Raw genomic sequence first — 16,394 nt, 5'->3', positions numbered from 1 at the left:
GGCTCGTGGCTGGGTCTTCCAGCATGACAACGACACGAAACACACAGCCAGGGAAACTAAGGAGTGGCTCTGTAAGAAGCATCTCAAGGTCCTGGAGTGGCCTTGCCAGTCTCCAAACCTGAACCCAATAGAAAATCTTTGGAGGGAGCTGAAAGTCCGTATTGCCCAGCGACAGCCCCGAAACCTGAAGGATCTGGAGAAGGTCTGTATGGAGGAGTGGGCCAAAATCCCTGCTGCAGTGTGTGCAAACCTGGTCAAGAACTACAGGAAACGTTACAGACCTCTACATGCTTTGTAAGTAGGAAACACTGCCGATTTTGCAGGTTATCAAATACTTGTTCTCCCCACTGTACATGCATGCATGTATGTATGTTGAACAAAAATATGAATGCAACATGTAAAGTGTTGGTCTCATGTTTTACTAGCTGAAATAAAAGATCCCAGAAATGTTCCATACACAACAAGCTTATTTCTCAAATGTGTTTACATCCCTGTTAGGGAGCATTTCTCCTTTGCCAAGATAATCCATCTACCTGATAGGTGTGACCTATCAAGATCCTGATTAAACAGCATGCTCATTACACAGATGCACCTTGTGCTGTAGACAAAAGGTCACTCTAAAATGTGCTATTTAGTTACACAACACAATGCCATAGATGTTGCAAGTTTTGAGGGAGCATGTAATTGGCATGCTGACTGCAGGAATGTCCACCAGAGCTGTTGCCAGAGAATTCAATGTTCATTTCTCTATCATGTGTGTAATAAGGCCCTTTGTGGGGAAAAACTCATTCTGATTGGCCGGGCCTGTCTCCCCTGTGGGTGGGCCTATGCCCTCCCCTGCCCAGCCATGGCAGCACTCCTTCCTAGTCATGAAATCCATAGATTGGGCCTAACAAATGGTATTTCAAATGACTGATATACTTCTATGAGCTGTAACTCAGTAAAATCTTTGAAATTGTTGCATTTTACATTTATATTTTTGTTCAGTATATAAACAAATGTTCTTTCACACGAGCAAAGATAGACAGAGAGAGACACACTCTTACACACACATACAGTACATGTAAACACTCCTGCACACATTCTGCAATGCATTAGTCACAAAGTAAGGAGTATATGTTGGCATCCTCTCAAAAACAGATTCTGTTATTTCACTCTTCCCCTGTCTATTAATATAGTATTTGTCTGCAAGAGAGCATGGGGGCTTATGGATACAATCAAAGCTGCACACTTGCAGAGGGGGAGGGAAGTGGAGATAGATTTCTGGGGCATAAGAGTGTACCTGTCTGTGCCTGTCTGACAGATTCTCCAGAACGACGATCATAATCACTATTAACCTTGCCACTAATCAGAAAACACAGAGCTGGTTCAGATATCATATGCAGGTTGGCGTTTATTATCAGTAGTCTTATCCTGGTGGCAGAACTGAACTATTTCCCCTTCGATAGGGCAGCTGCAAAGTCAAAATTACCTATATTGTAAAAATGTATGAATACAAAAATTATGTCTTTGATCTTCATTTAAGGTTAGGATTAGGTTTAGCATTGTGGTTAAGGTTAGGATTTAGGTTTAAAATCTAATTTTATGACTTTATGGCTGTGCCAGATAGTGACTGCTCAGCAGAGCTTCCTCCAGAACAAGATTCACGACAAAAAAACACTAACCTGCATATCATACGCATGTCAGAATCATAATTACAACAATTTTTCCATCAGATGTGGTCTGTTCTGCAGCCAGAACTGACATGAGGGAGTGAGAGAGACAGAGCGCAGTGCCAGGGCAGCATGCACAGATTTTATTTGAGGAAAATAGAGCTCCATCCCTGTAGTGGCTGTTGAAGACATTTCTGTTCATAGAGAGGCAAAATTCCTCCATTATGCCAAATTCTAATGTGGAATAACCACTGGCAGTCTGGGACAGTGACTGACTGTACTAGAGTGGTGCACAGCTCATGAGTCATGATCTAAGGAGCGTCTGTTGGTTTTAATTTGTCTCTGGCACTTACTTCCTCAAGAGATTTATTGGAAGGTCCATTCATTGTTGTCAAGGTATTAATCAGTGGCTTATTCAAAGATGGGGACAAAACCAACCTGAACAGCCTGGCCCTCAAGGACAGCATGCATGGCCTGCCTACTGTATCTACACTTCCACTCTGAGCCATAGGGGGGTCTACTAAGCTAACACAGATGGTCATATTTTTTTAAGATGGTCATACCATGGATCATTTAGCTGTTTGATTTAGAATTTTAGGACCCTTGTAGGTATATATATATATATATAGATATATATTTGATGAAACATTGAATTTGGCCTTACTGCTACTAGCCTATAGAAACACATTGAATGACACATTCATAGATGGTAAATCAGATCGGCAATACAATAAATCAAAAGGAAGTGTGAACTGACACAAGTGATGCATTTGTCACTATTTGCAATATATAGGGGTTCACAGCGAAGCTATTCTTAGATTTTTTTTAAATATTTGACATCAAGTAACTCAAGCATAGATTGTTTACTTTTTAAAAATTTGGCACAGAAAAAAGAGGCCATGAGTAACCTGGTAAAAAAATATGGCACCGACTGGCCTGTAGGTGGAGCTGTTAGAAGGGTCAAAGATCATACCACCAAGGCATGCTAACCTCCCTTGTTATTGGTAATGGTGAAAGGTTAGCATGTCTTGTGGGTTTGATCTTTGACCCTCTAACTTTCTCACTCATCTTTATTCACAATTAATTCAGGATTATCCATAATCATGGTAGCATCCACATTAATGTAGAAGTGCTCAGAAACATATGCTATTATTATTTATAATAATAAAATGGCACTACATTATTTACCATTAATTTCTATTGGGCACAAAATTATCTGAAACACAATCAAAACGAACTGCAAATGCAACCAAGTTTGTAGTCACAACCTTGATGTAGTCATTGTGCAGTGGTGGAAAAAGTAACCAATTGTTATACTTGAGTAAAAGTAAAGATGTCACACCCTGATCTGTTTCACACCTGTCTTTGTGATTGTCACCACCCCCCTCCAGGTGTTGCCCATCTTCCCCATTATCCCCTGTGTATTTATACCTGTGTTCTCTGTTTGTTTGTTGCCAGTTCATTTGTTCATAGAACCTACCAGTGTTTGTTCCCCTGCTCCTGCCTGTTTCTTGCTCCTGTTTGCTAGTCCATCCCGGTTTGACCGTTCTGCCTGCCCTGACCCTGAGCCTGCCTGCCGTTTTTGTACCTTACCCCACCTAACTGGATTATTGACCCCTGCTTGCCCTGACGCTGAGACTGCCTGCCATTCTGGACCCTTTGCACCCTCTCTGGATTATTGACCCGTGCCTGCCTTTAACCTGTCGTTTGCCTGTCCTTGTTTAGAAATAAACTTTTGTTTCTTCAACACTGTCTGCATCTGGGTCATACATAAAACGTGATAAAAGATACCTTAATAGAAAATTACTCATGTAAAAGTGAATGTCAGCCAGTAAAATAGTACTTGAGTAAAAGTCTAGAAGTAATTGATTCTAAATATACTTAAGTATGAAAAGTAAATGTAATTGCTGAAATATACTTAAGTATCAAAAGTTAAAGTATAAATCATTTCAAATTCCTTATATCAAGCAAACCACACAGCACCATTTTCTTGTTTTTTAATTTACGGATAGCCAGGGGCACACTCCAACACTCAGACATCTCTACAAAGGAAGTATTTGTGTTTAGTGAGTTTACCAGATCAGAGGCAGCAGGGATGTCCGCTTGATAAGTGTGTGAATTTGACAATGTAATGAGTACTTTTGGGTGTCAAGGAAAATGTATGGAGTAAAAAGTACATTATTTTCTTTAGGAATGTATTGAAGTAAAAGTAGTCAAAAATATAAATATTAAAGTAAACAGTTCCTGCATGATAGAGTGCTTGATTTGTTACCCAACTGATATTGTGTCCTTTCTGTCATCCTGTGAACCCCGTTCATTGCTGCTTGCAGCTATATTTCACAATTATTTTCTAAATGAATCAACACATGACATGACATAAGCTTATAAACATTTTGCTCCCAAAAACCCTCTTGTGTGAAAGCAAAGAGAGCTGACACGGTGCACGAGAAAAATGAACTGTGACAATCCCTACGTTTTGCACAGAACAGGTCATGATGCCTATGCGGTGTTGTAGGACCTATGACCTGAAATTGAGAGCGGCTCCCTTCGCTGTAAAACGGTTAAAATTCAGACCTGCCAAACTCATTTTCCCCCTCACGTTCCCGCTCGCCCAAAGACACAGAGGGACTCCTTTCTGGAGGCGCAGCCGCGCCTATACCCAAATCCAGCGACAAAAGCAAAGGCGAGATAAAGTTTGAGAGAACGGAGTAGTTTACAGCTTCACCGAAATGACAGCCTACCGGTGAAACGTTTTTGGGGAGAAGAGGTGGAAACGGACTCCGGACGGGAGGGATAGAGCACGGGCGGGAGGGGAGGGACCCAGTGCGCTGATGGACTGGGAGACAGATAGTGTGCATTAGAAACTATCTCCTCACCCCTCTCCATATGACCGTCCCTCTCTGGCGGATGATGTAATTGTTTTCTATGAACCTTGCCTTTCTGAAAGCAGTTATATTTTCCATTTCCAAGTAGCAACTACAGCGCATAGACTCCACGCATCTCTCCTGTCTCCTGCGGGACGGGTGGCGAGGGAGGGTTGGGAGAGACGGGCGTTGAAGATCTAGTGAGGGGTCTCAGCGGGATATTGCTGCATTTCGGTGATTCCCAACGGTAAGTGAACGCTTTTTTAAACTAACAGCCTGTCCAGACGCAAAGTTTTGATCCCTTTCTCTGTCTCGGAGAGATGCCAAAGAGTTACAACACCAAATGTCACGTTGCAAACTTCGATACAGTGTTTATTGAGAGCTGTAATTTGTCCCGAAAACTGACCTTTCCTTTTTGAGAAGCGCGTCGTAATTGTTTCCTGGGGTTCTATTCTGTGGAGCTGTCTGATGATTATTTGCTGAACATATAGTCCTACATGATCATTAAATATTTGAGTTTTACCCTATTTAATTCGCATGTTTGTCAGTTATTTTGCTATACACTGTAGCCTTTTTCTTAGAATAGTGGTTCAGCATTATACATATCTTATGACCTGATTATAAACTAGGCCCATAGAGTCAAAAGGTTTACTCATTCAAGTAATTAGACCTATAAAGGCTAAATGTGTATAATTATGTTAGTAAAGAAAAGCGCTAGAATGCACGAAGCAGCCCCATCTGTAGAATTAGCACGTATTTTAATGTTCCACAGTTTCTTGTGCGCTTCTTCTTGTAAATGCCTTCCCTCACCAATCGCCTCTCACGCTCTCAATTTTACAGCCGCAGGGCAGTTGGTCGTTGCACAGGGATATTGAATTCTTTAGGAATGTTATTTGCCCGAAGGCACAGCAAAGCGTCTTCAATACTAAAAAATCCATGGAAGTAAAACTCTATTTGTGGAAAGGTTTGTAGCCGAAATTACGTGACCTATTAACTTTATAAGAAACAAGAGAGTTTTTTTGTAGACGTTCGTAAATGACGAAACCGACCTACGCAGCTTTAAAAGAAACCAGAGAAAAGATTTTGTGGAGGTTGATAGTTTATTAGAGTCAGGTGGTACACACTAAAAACAAATGGTTCTATATAGTGCCAAATAAGGGTTATTTGACTCGTAACGATAGCGGATCCCTTTTGGGTGCTATACTAGAACCCTTTTTGGAGGTTATTTAAAGAACCATGCTCATATGGTTCTAAATTGAACCTTTATTGTGCTTTAAAGAACCTTCCTTAAGAACGTTCCTTAGGTTCTATATAGCACAAAAAAAAAGTTTCACTGTCGTTACAGCCCTTGTTAAATCCCCTTTTGGTGCTGTATAGAACCCACCTTTCTCTATTTCAAAATGTGCTAGAAATAACATTTTGAAGAACAATACAGGATTCATTTTTCGTATTTAGCCATGTTATATGGTCAAAATGGCATAGGTTTCTTTATTGTGTTAATTGTCAAGTTGAATCAGGTGTGCTAGCTCTGGAACGGCTGGGGGTTCCTGAGGAGAGGTTTGAGAACCACTGAGCTAGACAACAGTTGACACAAGGCCACACGTTAGTCTTTCACAAGGCACTGTCACTGGCCATTGTCATATTTAACATGTCATGGCATTACACAACAAATGAGAAAAACTGTAATGAAACTATGTTCTTTGTGTGTATCAAGCAGACATCTCCCCTCTCTCCCCCTTTGTCTCTTCCTTTCTCCCTCTCTGTCTGCTGGGCTACTTTGAACCAAGCAAATTGTTTTTCTCCATTTGCCAAAGCCAGAGCCAATTCGGCCATGTGAGCACAGCTCAGTGCAGGTCATTACCGTGTTTAAATGGATTACTGAAGAAGAGGATCCAGAATGCTGCAAACCAGCAACTGGCTATATGAAAGCTATGTAATCCACCATATAATGGCACACATTTTACAATTTGGTTTCTTGTGCAAAACAGTCTGCTATGTAAAACAATATACATTAAATACTTAACAACAGGTAAAGTAGGCTAGACCTATTATAACAATATATATATGTATATATACATATATATATACATATTATTATTATTATTATTTTAAATCTATATTTTTTAATCCTCCTTAAGGTGCAGTCATGTGGAAAAGAATTGTGATTTGCTGCGCGCTGCTTGCGCTCTGTTCAGCAGCACCGCCCGCTCACATCAACCGTCTGGCGCTGTTCCCTGACAAGAGCGCTTGGTGCGAGGCCAAGAACATCACACAGATAGTCGGGCACACCGGCTGCCAGCCTCGCTCTATCCAAAACAGGTCAGTGTGGTACACACACACACACACACACACACACACACACACACACACACACACACACACACACACACACACACACACACACACACACACACACACACACACACACGCACACACACACACGCACACAAACTCAAGTCCATACAACACAGCACATATGCACAGGCATTTGTTTTCAAGAGGGTGAATGACTCCTTTTAATAACTGAAAGCAGGAATGAAGTTTGACTTTGAATGGCCAAATTACCCCAATATCACCTAATTTGAATGTGCACCCAGGGCATCATAACTGTTTTAGGATTTCCACACATGGGGAACATTTGTTACCATGGCCCGTCTTTCTGGCCTTTTAAAAAATAATTTCATGCTATTCTACATAATTTACATGACAGAAGGCATGAGCTGAATCTTTTGTAATACCACACAAATTCCCGAAATCAGTGGCTACTCTCACAAACTGAGATCAATCTGGTCTTTAATTCCAGCAAACAATAGCCCAGGCCAATGAAGCGTACCATATTGTACAGTATGAGGAGGCAAGATATTGTAGCGACCCGCACAGACAGCTGTGTGTTATGTGTTAGACTAGTAGGTGGTTGTGTTGTACTTACCAGTACCCAGTGTTCGCGGGGTCCAACATGCCAATCAACCTGCTATCTACCAACCACGGGAATGCCTGGAATGTTCTGATGCCGGGCATCCTGGCGGTTGGCGGAGTGGCGTGGAGGGGGGTTGGGCAGGGGGATGGAGCATTGGAAGTTAAGACCAGGTTTAGCCTTTGTTCTCTCTCTTACGTCTAGGCTTCACAAGAGAAGGTCACGATTGGCTTGTGGGTTACCTTTAATTTATTTGGCGTGGGCTACGGCCAAACAGTAGCCTGTGTAAAGTTGGTTTAATAAACTGCCAATTCGTAAACTCAATCCTCTGTCTGGACAATTGTTCCTTTATGATCTAGTCAGGTCATTACAATATATACAGTGCCTTTGGAAAGTATTCAGTCCCCTTTACTCTTTTCACATTTTATTACGTTACAGCTTTCTTCTAAAATTGATTACATTGTTTCTTTTCCTCATCAATCTACACACAATACCCCATAATGACAAAGCAAAAAGAGGTTTTAGACATTTTTGCTAATTTATAAAAATAAAAATTAACTGAAATATCACATTTACATAAGTGTTCAGACCCTTTACTCAGTACTTTTGGCAGCGATTACAGCATAGAGTCTTCTTGGGTATGATGCTACAAGCATGGCACACCTGTATTTGGGGAGTTTCTCCCATTATTTTCTGCAGATCTCTCAAGCTTTGTCAGGTTGGATGGGTAATGTTGCTGCACAGATATATTCAGGACTCTCCAGAGTTGTCGATCGGGTTCAAGTCTGGGCTCTGGCTGGGCCACTCAAGGACATTCAGAGACTTGTCCCGAAGCTACTCCTGTGCTGAGGAGCATTGTCCTGTTGGAAGGTGAACCTTCACTCCAGTCTGAGGTCCTGAGCATTCTGGAGCAGGTTTTTATCAGGGATCTCTCTATACTTTACTCCGTTCATCTTTCCCTCGATCCTGACTAGTCTCCCAGTCCCTGCCGCTAAAAACATCCCCACAGCATGATGTTGCCACCACCATGCTTCACCGTAGGGATGGTGCCAGGTTTCCTCCAGATGTGATGCTTGGCATTCAGGCCAAAGAGTTCAATCTTGGTTTCAACAGAACAGAGAATTTTGTTTCTCATGGTCTGAGAGTCTTTAGATGCCTTTGCTGCAGAGATGGTTGTCCTTCTGGAAGGTTCTCCCATTTCCACAGAGGAACTCTAGAGCTCTGTCTGAGTGACCATCGGGTTCTTGCTCACCTCCCTGACCAAGGCCCTTCTCCCCGAATTCTCAGTTTTGCAGGGCGGCCAGCTCTAGGAAGAGTCTTGATGATTCCAAACTTCTTCCATTTAAGAATGATGGAGGCCATTATGTTCTTAGGGACCTTCAATGCTGCAGAATGTTTTTAGTACTTCCCCAGATCTGTACCTCGACACAATCCTGTCTCTGACCTCTACGGACAATTCCTTCGACCTCATGGCTTGGTTTTATCTCTGACATGCACTGTCAACTGTGGGATCTCATATAGACAGGTGTGTGCCTTTCCAAATCATGTCCAATCAATTGAATTTACAACAGGTGGACTCCAATTAAGTTGCAGAAACATTTCAATGATGATCAATGGAAACAGGATGCACCTAAGCTCCATTTTTTGTCTCATAGTGAAGGGTCTGAATACTTATGTAAATAAGGTATTTCTGTTTTAAATTTTTAATAAATGTGCAAACATGAAAAAACAAACAATTTTAGAATAAGGCTGTAACGTAACAAAATGTGGAAAATGTCAAGGGGTCTGAATACTTTCTGAATGCACTGTACTACAGTGACCAAAAGTATGTGGACACCTGCTCGTTGAACATCTCATTCCAAAATCATGGGCATTAATATGGAGTTGGTCGCCACACTTTGCTGCTATAACAGCCTCCGCTCTTTTGGGAAGGCTTTCCTCTAGATGTTATAACATTGCTGTGGGGACTTGTTTTCATTCAGCCACAAGAGCATTAGTAAGGTCAGGCACTGGTGTTGGCCGATTAGACCTGGCTCTTAGTCGGCATTCCAATTTATCCCAAAGGTGTTCGATGTGGTTGAGGTCAGGGCTCTGTGCAGACCAGTCAGGTTCTTCCACACCGATCTCGACAAATAATTTCTGTATAGACCTTGCTTTGTGCATCGGGGCATTGTCATACTGAAACAGCAAAGGGTCTTCCCCAAACTGTTGCCACTAAAGTTGGAAGCACAGAATTGTCGAGAATGTCATTGTATGCTGTAGCAGCTGCCGAACCCAGATTCTACCATCGGACTGCCAGATGGTGAAGCGTGATTCATCACTCCAGAGAATCCATTTCCACTGCTCCAGAGTCCACTCCGGCTGATGCTTGGCATTGTGCATGGTGATCTTATGCTTGGGTGCGGCTGCTTGGCCATGGAAACCCATTCCATGAAGCTCCTGACGAACAGTTATTGTACTGATGTAGTGCGAGTTGCAACAAAGGACAAACGATGCGTACGCGCTTCAACACTCGGCGGTCCCATTCTGTGAGCTTGTGTGGACAAACACTTCGTGGCTGAGCCGCTGTTGCTCCTAGACATTTCCACTTCACAATACTGCCTTTAACGTTGCCCAGAGCAGCTCTAGCAGGGCAGAAATTGGACGAACTGACTTGTTGGAAAGCTGGCATCCTATGACGGTACCACATTGAAAGTCACTGAGCTCTTCAGTAAGGCCATTCTACTGCCAATGTTTGTCTGTGGAGATTGCATGACTGTGTGCTCGATTTTATACACCTGTCAGCAACAGGAGTGGCTGAAATAGCCGATTCCACTAGTTTGAAGGGGCATCCATATACTTTTGTATATACAGTACCAGTTCAACATTTGGATACACCTACTCATTCCAGGATTTTTCTTTATTTTTAGTATTTTCTACATTGTATAATAATAGTGAAGACATCAAAACACATAGAATCATGTCATAACCAAAAAAAGTATTAAACAAATCAAAATATATTATATATTTGAGATTCTTCAAAGTAGCCACCCTTTGCCTTGATGACAGCTTTGCACACTCATGTCATTCTCTCAACCAGCTTACCCTGGAATGCTTTTCCAACAGTCTTGAAGTGTTAAACAAATCAAAATATATTTTATATTTGAGATTCTTCAAATTAGCCACACTTTGCCTTGATGACAGCACATAATCTTGCACACTCTTGGCATTCTCTCAATCAGCTTCATGAGGTAGTCACCTGGAATGCATTTCAGTTAACAGGTGTGCTGATGTAGAGTAGGTGAACGTTTCCCACTGTAGAGTAGGTGAATGGTTCCCACCATGAAGCATGGAGTAGGAGGTGTGATGGTGTGGGGGTGCTTTGCTGGTGACACTGTCAGTGATTTATTTAGAATTCAAGGCACACTTAACCAGCATGGCTACCACTATCATCTGTTTTTCAACAGGACAATGACCCAACACACCTCCAGGCTGTGTAAGGGCTATTTGACCAAGAAGGAGAGTGATGGAGTGCAGCATCAGATGACCTGGTCTCCACAACCACCCGACCTCAACCCAATTGAGATGGTTTGGGATGAGTTGGACTGCAGAGTGAAGGAAAAGCAGCCAAAAAGTGCTCAGCATATGTTGGAACTCAAGACTTCAAGACGGTTGGAAAAACATTCCAGGTGAAGCTGGTTGAGAGAATGCCAAGTGTGTGCAAAGCTGTCATCAAAGCAAAGGGTGGTTAATTTGAAGAATATATTTTTGATTTGTTTAACACTTTTTTGATTACTACATGATTCCATGTGTTATTTCATAATTTTGATGTCTTCACTATTATTCTACAATGTAGAAAATACTACAAAGAAAGACAAACCCCTGAGTGAGTAACTTTTGACTGGTACTGTATATATATATTTATCACAGGCTATAAGCTACTAAATAAAATTCCCTGTGGCACACGGACTCACTAATGATGAAGATAAAGCCATAGGCTACTTGTCACGCCCTGACCATAGAGAGCCCTCGGGGTTCTCTATGGTGTTTTAGGTCAGGGCGTCGCTAGGGGGTGTTCTAGTCTTTAATTTCTATGTTGGTGTGAGTATGATTCCCAATTGGAGACAGCTGATGATCGTTGCCTCTAATTGGGGATCATACTTAGTGTGGTCCTTTTCCCACCTGTGTGGTGGGATATTGTTTGTGTTTAGTGCTATGTGTGCGATGAACTGCACGTTCATTTATTTATTTGTTGTTTGAAGTTTCACCTCAATAAATATGTGGAACTCTACGCACGCTGCGCTTTGGTCCACTCATTATAACGAACGTGACACTACTACTCATGGTGATGGCTGATACGCTCATCTTGGCAATAGCCTATCTCAAGATGAGCTACTTTGAAAAACAGTAGACCTACTGCTGTTCCCTAAACATTGGGAGTTGTATAGAAAAAAAATTATATTGATTCTACAGACATTTTTCAGCAGTCGGCCTTTGCTTTCCAAACTTTAGGTTTTTTCACGTGATTGTATTTAGAAATGTACAATAGGCAACCAACCATAGAAATATAATCCATAGATGGCATTTCCCATTCAAGTCAGTACTGGCTGTCATTGCCTGTGTACACACAAGTTTAATAGTAAAATTGCAAGGGTAAGAGGTTCCAAAACCCTTCTATGGATTATATGTCTATGGCCACAATGCAACAAGTTGTATATTTGGTGGCCAAATTGTGGCCTTCCTGACTGTAGTCAACTGGTAACTGCCAAAATAAAGGAAACACTTGAGTAAATGAGGGATACAAATAATATGGTCATGGTGTGGGGTGCATTTTCCTGGCATGATTTAGGTCCACTTGTAGAATATATGCCAAGGCGCATTGAAGCTGTTCTGGCAACTCGTAGTGGGCAAACACCGTTGTGTTGGTGTTTCCTTTATTTTGGCAGTTACCTGTATGCGCTTATGATAAAATGTTATCCACAGTTATTTTTGAGAAACTATTAAGCCTCTGTGGCTAAATTAAGCTCTCTCTTGAACATTCATAGCGGGCTCCTGTGGTTGGATAAAGCAAATATTATAAAAACAATTATGTGTAAGCCACTGACTCACAATTGACCAGTCACATGTATTTACTATGCAGTTACCCAATCAAGGCAGAGCCCCCCAGTTACCCATGTGTGCCTCCTACCCCCTCTCATCCCCAATCTAATGATTAGCAGAGCAGCAGCAGGCTGTCTACACTCATTGAAAGCGGGCTCCTGAATCCTCCTGTGGTTGGCGGTTGCAGTAAAAAAATATATATAGAGAGATGACTTGTATAATATATACTGTATATGTTTCCTTTATTTTATTATTTTTACATAATGTTTTTTTTTTTGCTGCCTCTTGGGCCCCCCACGGTCCTGGGCCCAAGCCCCTGCATTAATCTGGCCCCGTGTGTAATGGTCACCTCCAGAATAAAATCAGCCATAAAACATACAGATATCAAAGCTGAATGGCGACATCTTCCCTCTTTCTCTTTCCTCCCTCTCTCCCCTATCATTCCAGGGCGTGTCTGGGGCAGTGCTTCAGCTACAGCGTCCCCAACACCTTCCCCCAGTCCACTGAGTCCCTGGTGCACTGTGACTCCTGCATGCCTGCACAGACTCAGTGGGAGGTGGTAAGTACACACGCAAATACATACATGCACGCGCACACGCGCACACACACACACACACACACACACACACACACACACACACACACACACACACACACACACACACACACACACACACACACACACACACACACACACACACACACACACACACCAGCTAATGTAACACTACTCTTTGAATATAGACACTTCCACAAACCCCTAGTACACCTAACCACACCCCCAGTAGCCTACAGAAACACACGACCACAACTATTGGTCCTGCATTTAATACATTCAAGGTTTTTCTTGTCCTTTAATGGGCCTGCCTGTTTAGTAGCCAGGGATTCCAAGGTCCTGGAACAACAAAGGCCCTGTGTTGAGGTGTATGTAGTTTAAAGAGCAGCCAGACAGGTAGGATAGGAGTGGGCCTGGGACCACACAGGTGAGGTGACTTTATGCCTCGAGAAAAAACTTGATTGATGTACTGTATACAATATTGAAAAAGGAAGTGTGCCTTATCAATCCAGATGTTGATAAATTATTTATGACTATGATTATGACTATTTTGGATTCACAAAGGCATGCCTTTGATGCTGGATAACATTTTTGTGGATTTTTATAGCTTGACTAAAAACAGTTCTCTGAGCATAAAAGTGTGCTAATTGTTTTCTCCAGATTGAATATTCTGCCGTTTCCAACCATGATGGTGCATTGTCAAATTATTTCAGATCCAGCCTCCTATTGTTGGTCTGGCAGCTGTGTCAAGCTTGACTGATTTACTGAAATCACAACATTACTCAGAGTGGGCTACATTGTTTGAAGATGGATGCAGAGGCTTTGTCTTAAAACTCTCTGCCAGAGACTGACATGTGTGGAAGACTCTAGGAGAAAGTCCTGGCAGTGCTTTGTCTTTGTGTGTGTGTATGCATGTGTGCGTGTGTTTGTGCTGAGGGGGCGGGGCGAGGGGTGCATGTGGCATGTCTGTAATGCATTGTGCGTTGTGTGAATAGGTGACTTTGGACTGCCCGGGCAGTGATGATGCTCCTCGTGTGGATAAGCTGGTGGAGAGGATCCTCCACTGCAGCTGCCAGTCATGCAGTAAGGAGGGAGCCCAGGAGGGGGCACTGATGCAGCTATACCCATCAGAGAGTGCCCAAGACCCCCCTATCCTACCAGAGAGCCACCACAGTGGCACACACTCTCAGCACGCTCACACACACACAGAGCCACACACACACACATCTGATGGAGGGTAGGTCGCTCGATCACCACTGACACTTCCTCTCTCTCCATTCCTGATTCTTCTCCCAAACCTCTCCACAAGTTGTTTCTTCTACACACAGTTACAGCACTTGATGCATTTCCCTTCTCTTCCATCCAACCTCTGTTTCTACAGCTTAAAAGCACTTTGAAAGTAAAACTTCACTTCACATGATAACTGCTTATAAAAGCACATGCAACCAAGCTCCCTCATGCTGTACTCTTCACCAGACAACCACAGTATAAGTGAACACATACAAAGACACGAGTTTATCTAAACTGTTTTTGTCATCCGACTTCTCACTTAGGAGGACAACAAATATAACAATCCTACACACACGCACATATGCACCCAGGCATGCACTCTGACGCTATAGACTTTTGAAGCTGTAGTCTTATATCTGTAAATCTGTCTTGAAAAGTGTATTAAAAAAAAGCATAGAGCTACAAAGTTTCTTGCCTTAATTTCTGTTTATCACCAATTTGCATTAGTATCTGACCTAATGCTATATGTTCCAATGATTGCTTCTCCTATGAGAATAAAGCTATTTTTGTTCAATCTTATCAATGCAGTTCTATCTGTTATGATTTACTTAATGCCTTTTTGTCTATTATTGTCATAATGTGGTGGGAATGTGATCTTGGACTAGTCAGCTACAGTGGGGCAAAAAAGTATTTAGTCAGCCACCAATTGTGCAAGTTCTCCCACTTAAAAAGATGAGAGAGGCCTGTAAATCCAGAAAATCACATTGTAGGATTTTTAATGAATTTATTTGCAAATTGTGGTGGAAAATAAGTACTTGGTCACCTACAAACAAGCAAGATTTCTGGCTCTCACAGACCTGTAACTTCTTCTTTAAGAGGCTCCTCTGTCCTCCACTCGTTACCTGTATTAATGGCACCTGTTTGAACTAGTTATCAGTATAAAAGACACCTGTCCACAACCTCAAACAGTCACACTCCAAACTCCACTATGGCCAAGACCAAAGAGCTGTCAAAGGACACCAGAAACAAAATTGTAGAAGTGCACCAGGCTGGGAAGACTGAATCTGCAATAGGTAAGCAGCTTGGTTTGAAGAAATCAACTGTGGGAGCAATTATTAGGAAATGGAAGACATACAAGACCACTGATAATCTCCCTCGATCTGGGGCTCCACGCAAGATCTCACCCTGTGGGGTCAAAATGATCACAAGAACGGTGAGCAAACATCCCAGAACCACACGGGGGGACCTAGTGAATGACCTGCAGAGAGCTGGGACCAAAGTAACAAAGCCTACCATCAGTAACACACTACGCCGCCAGGGACTCAAATCCTGCAGTGCCAGACGTGTCCCCCTGCTTAAGCCAGTACATGTCCAGGCCCATCTGAAGTTTGCGAGAGAGCATGTGGATGATCCAGAAGAAGATTGAGAGGAAGTCATATGGTCAGATGAAACCAAAACCATTTTAGAACTTTTTGGTAAAACTCAACTTGTCGTGTTTGGAGGACAAAAATGCTGAGTTGCATCCAAAGAACACTATACCTACTGTGAAGCATGGGGGTGGAAACATCATGCTTTGGGGCTGTTTTTCTGCAAAGGGACCAGGATGACTGATCCGTGTAAAGGAAAGAATGAATGGGGCCATGTATCGTGAGATTTTGAGTGAAAACCTCCTTCCATCAGCAAGGGCATTGAAGATGAAACGTGGCTGGGTCTTTCAGCATGACAATGATCCCAAACACACTGCCCGGGCAACGAAGGAGTAGCTTCGTAAGAAGCATTTCAAGGTCCTGGAGTGGCCTAGCCAGTCTCCAGATCTCAACCCCATAGAAAATCTTTGGAGGGAGTTGAAAGTCCGTGTTGCCCAGCAACAGCCCCAAAACATCACTGCTCTAGAGGATATCTGCATGGAGGAATGGGCCAGGAATGGGCCAGTGTGTGAAAACCTTGTGAAGACTTACAGAAAACGTTTGACCTCTGTCATTGCCAACAAAGGGTATATAACAAAGTATTGAGATAAACTTTTGTTATTGACCAAATACTTACTTTCCACCATAATTTGCAAATAAATTCATTAAAAATCCTACAATGTGATTTTCTGG

The 16,394-nt window shown here is 42.4% G+C and overlaps 1 protein-coding gene across 1 annotated transcript; it reads left to right on the top strand.

The window, feature by feature from the left end:
* Positions 1 to 4,470: 4,470 nt before the first annotated feature.
* On the top strand, positions 4,471 to 14,874 carry nbl1 (NBL1, DAN family BMP antagonist). Its single transcript, XM_024378594.2, has 4 exons — positions 4,471 to 4,763; positions 6,655 to 6,835; positions 12,957 to 13,068; positions 14,061 to 14,874. Exons 2-4 carry the CDS (start codon positions 6,663 to 6,665, stop codon positions 14,304 to 14,306), a joined length of 531 nt encoding a protein of 176 aa, XP_024234362.1. The 5' UTR covers positions 4,471 to 4,763; positions 6,655 to 6,662; the 3' UTR covers positions 14,307 to 14,874.
* The last annotated feature ends 1,520 nt before the right edge of the window (positions 14,875 to 16,394 follow it).

The sequence above is a fragment of the Oncorhynchus tshawytscha genome, linkage group LG02 (genome assembly GCF_018296145.1).
Source record: "Oncorhynchus tshawytscha isolate Ot180627B linkage group LG02, Otsh_v2.0, whole genome shotgun sequence".
NCBI classification, from domain to species: domain Eukaryota; kingdom Metazoa; phylum Chordata; class Actinopteri; order Salmoniformes; family Salmonidae; genus Oncorhynchus; species Oncorhynchus tshawytscha.
Note: the sequence above shows the minus strand (reverse complement) of the source record. Positions and strands in the feature narration are given on the sequence as shown.

Excerpts from the sequence above, each read along its gene's own strand:
- nbl1 (XM_024378594.2), top strand. The coding sequence starts at position 6,663 with ATGTGGAAAAGAATTGTGATTTGCTGCGCGCTGCTTGCGCTCTGTTCA. Across the intron at positions 6,836-12,956 it reads CCTCGCTCTATCCAAAACAG|GGCGTGTCTGGGGCAGTGCT; the intron begins GTCAGTGTGGTA and ends CTATCATTCCAG. Across the intron at positions 13,069-14,060 it reads CACAGACTCAGTGGGAGGTG|GTGACTTTGGACTGCCCGGG; the intron begins GTAAGTACACAC and ends TTGTGTGAATAG.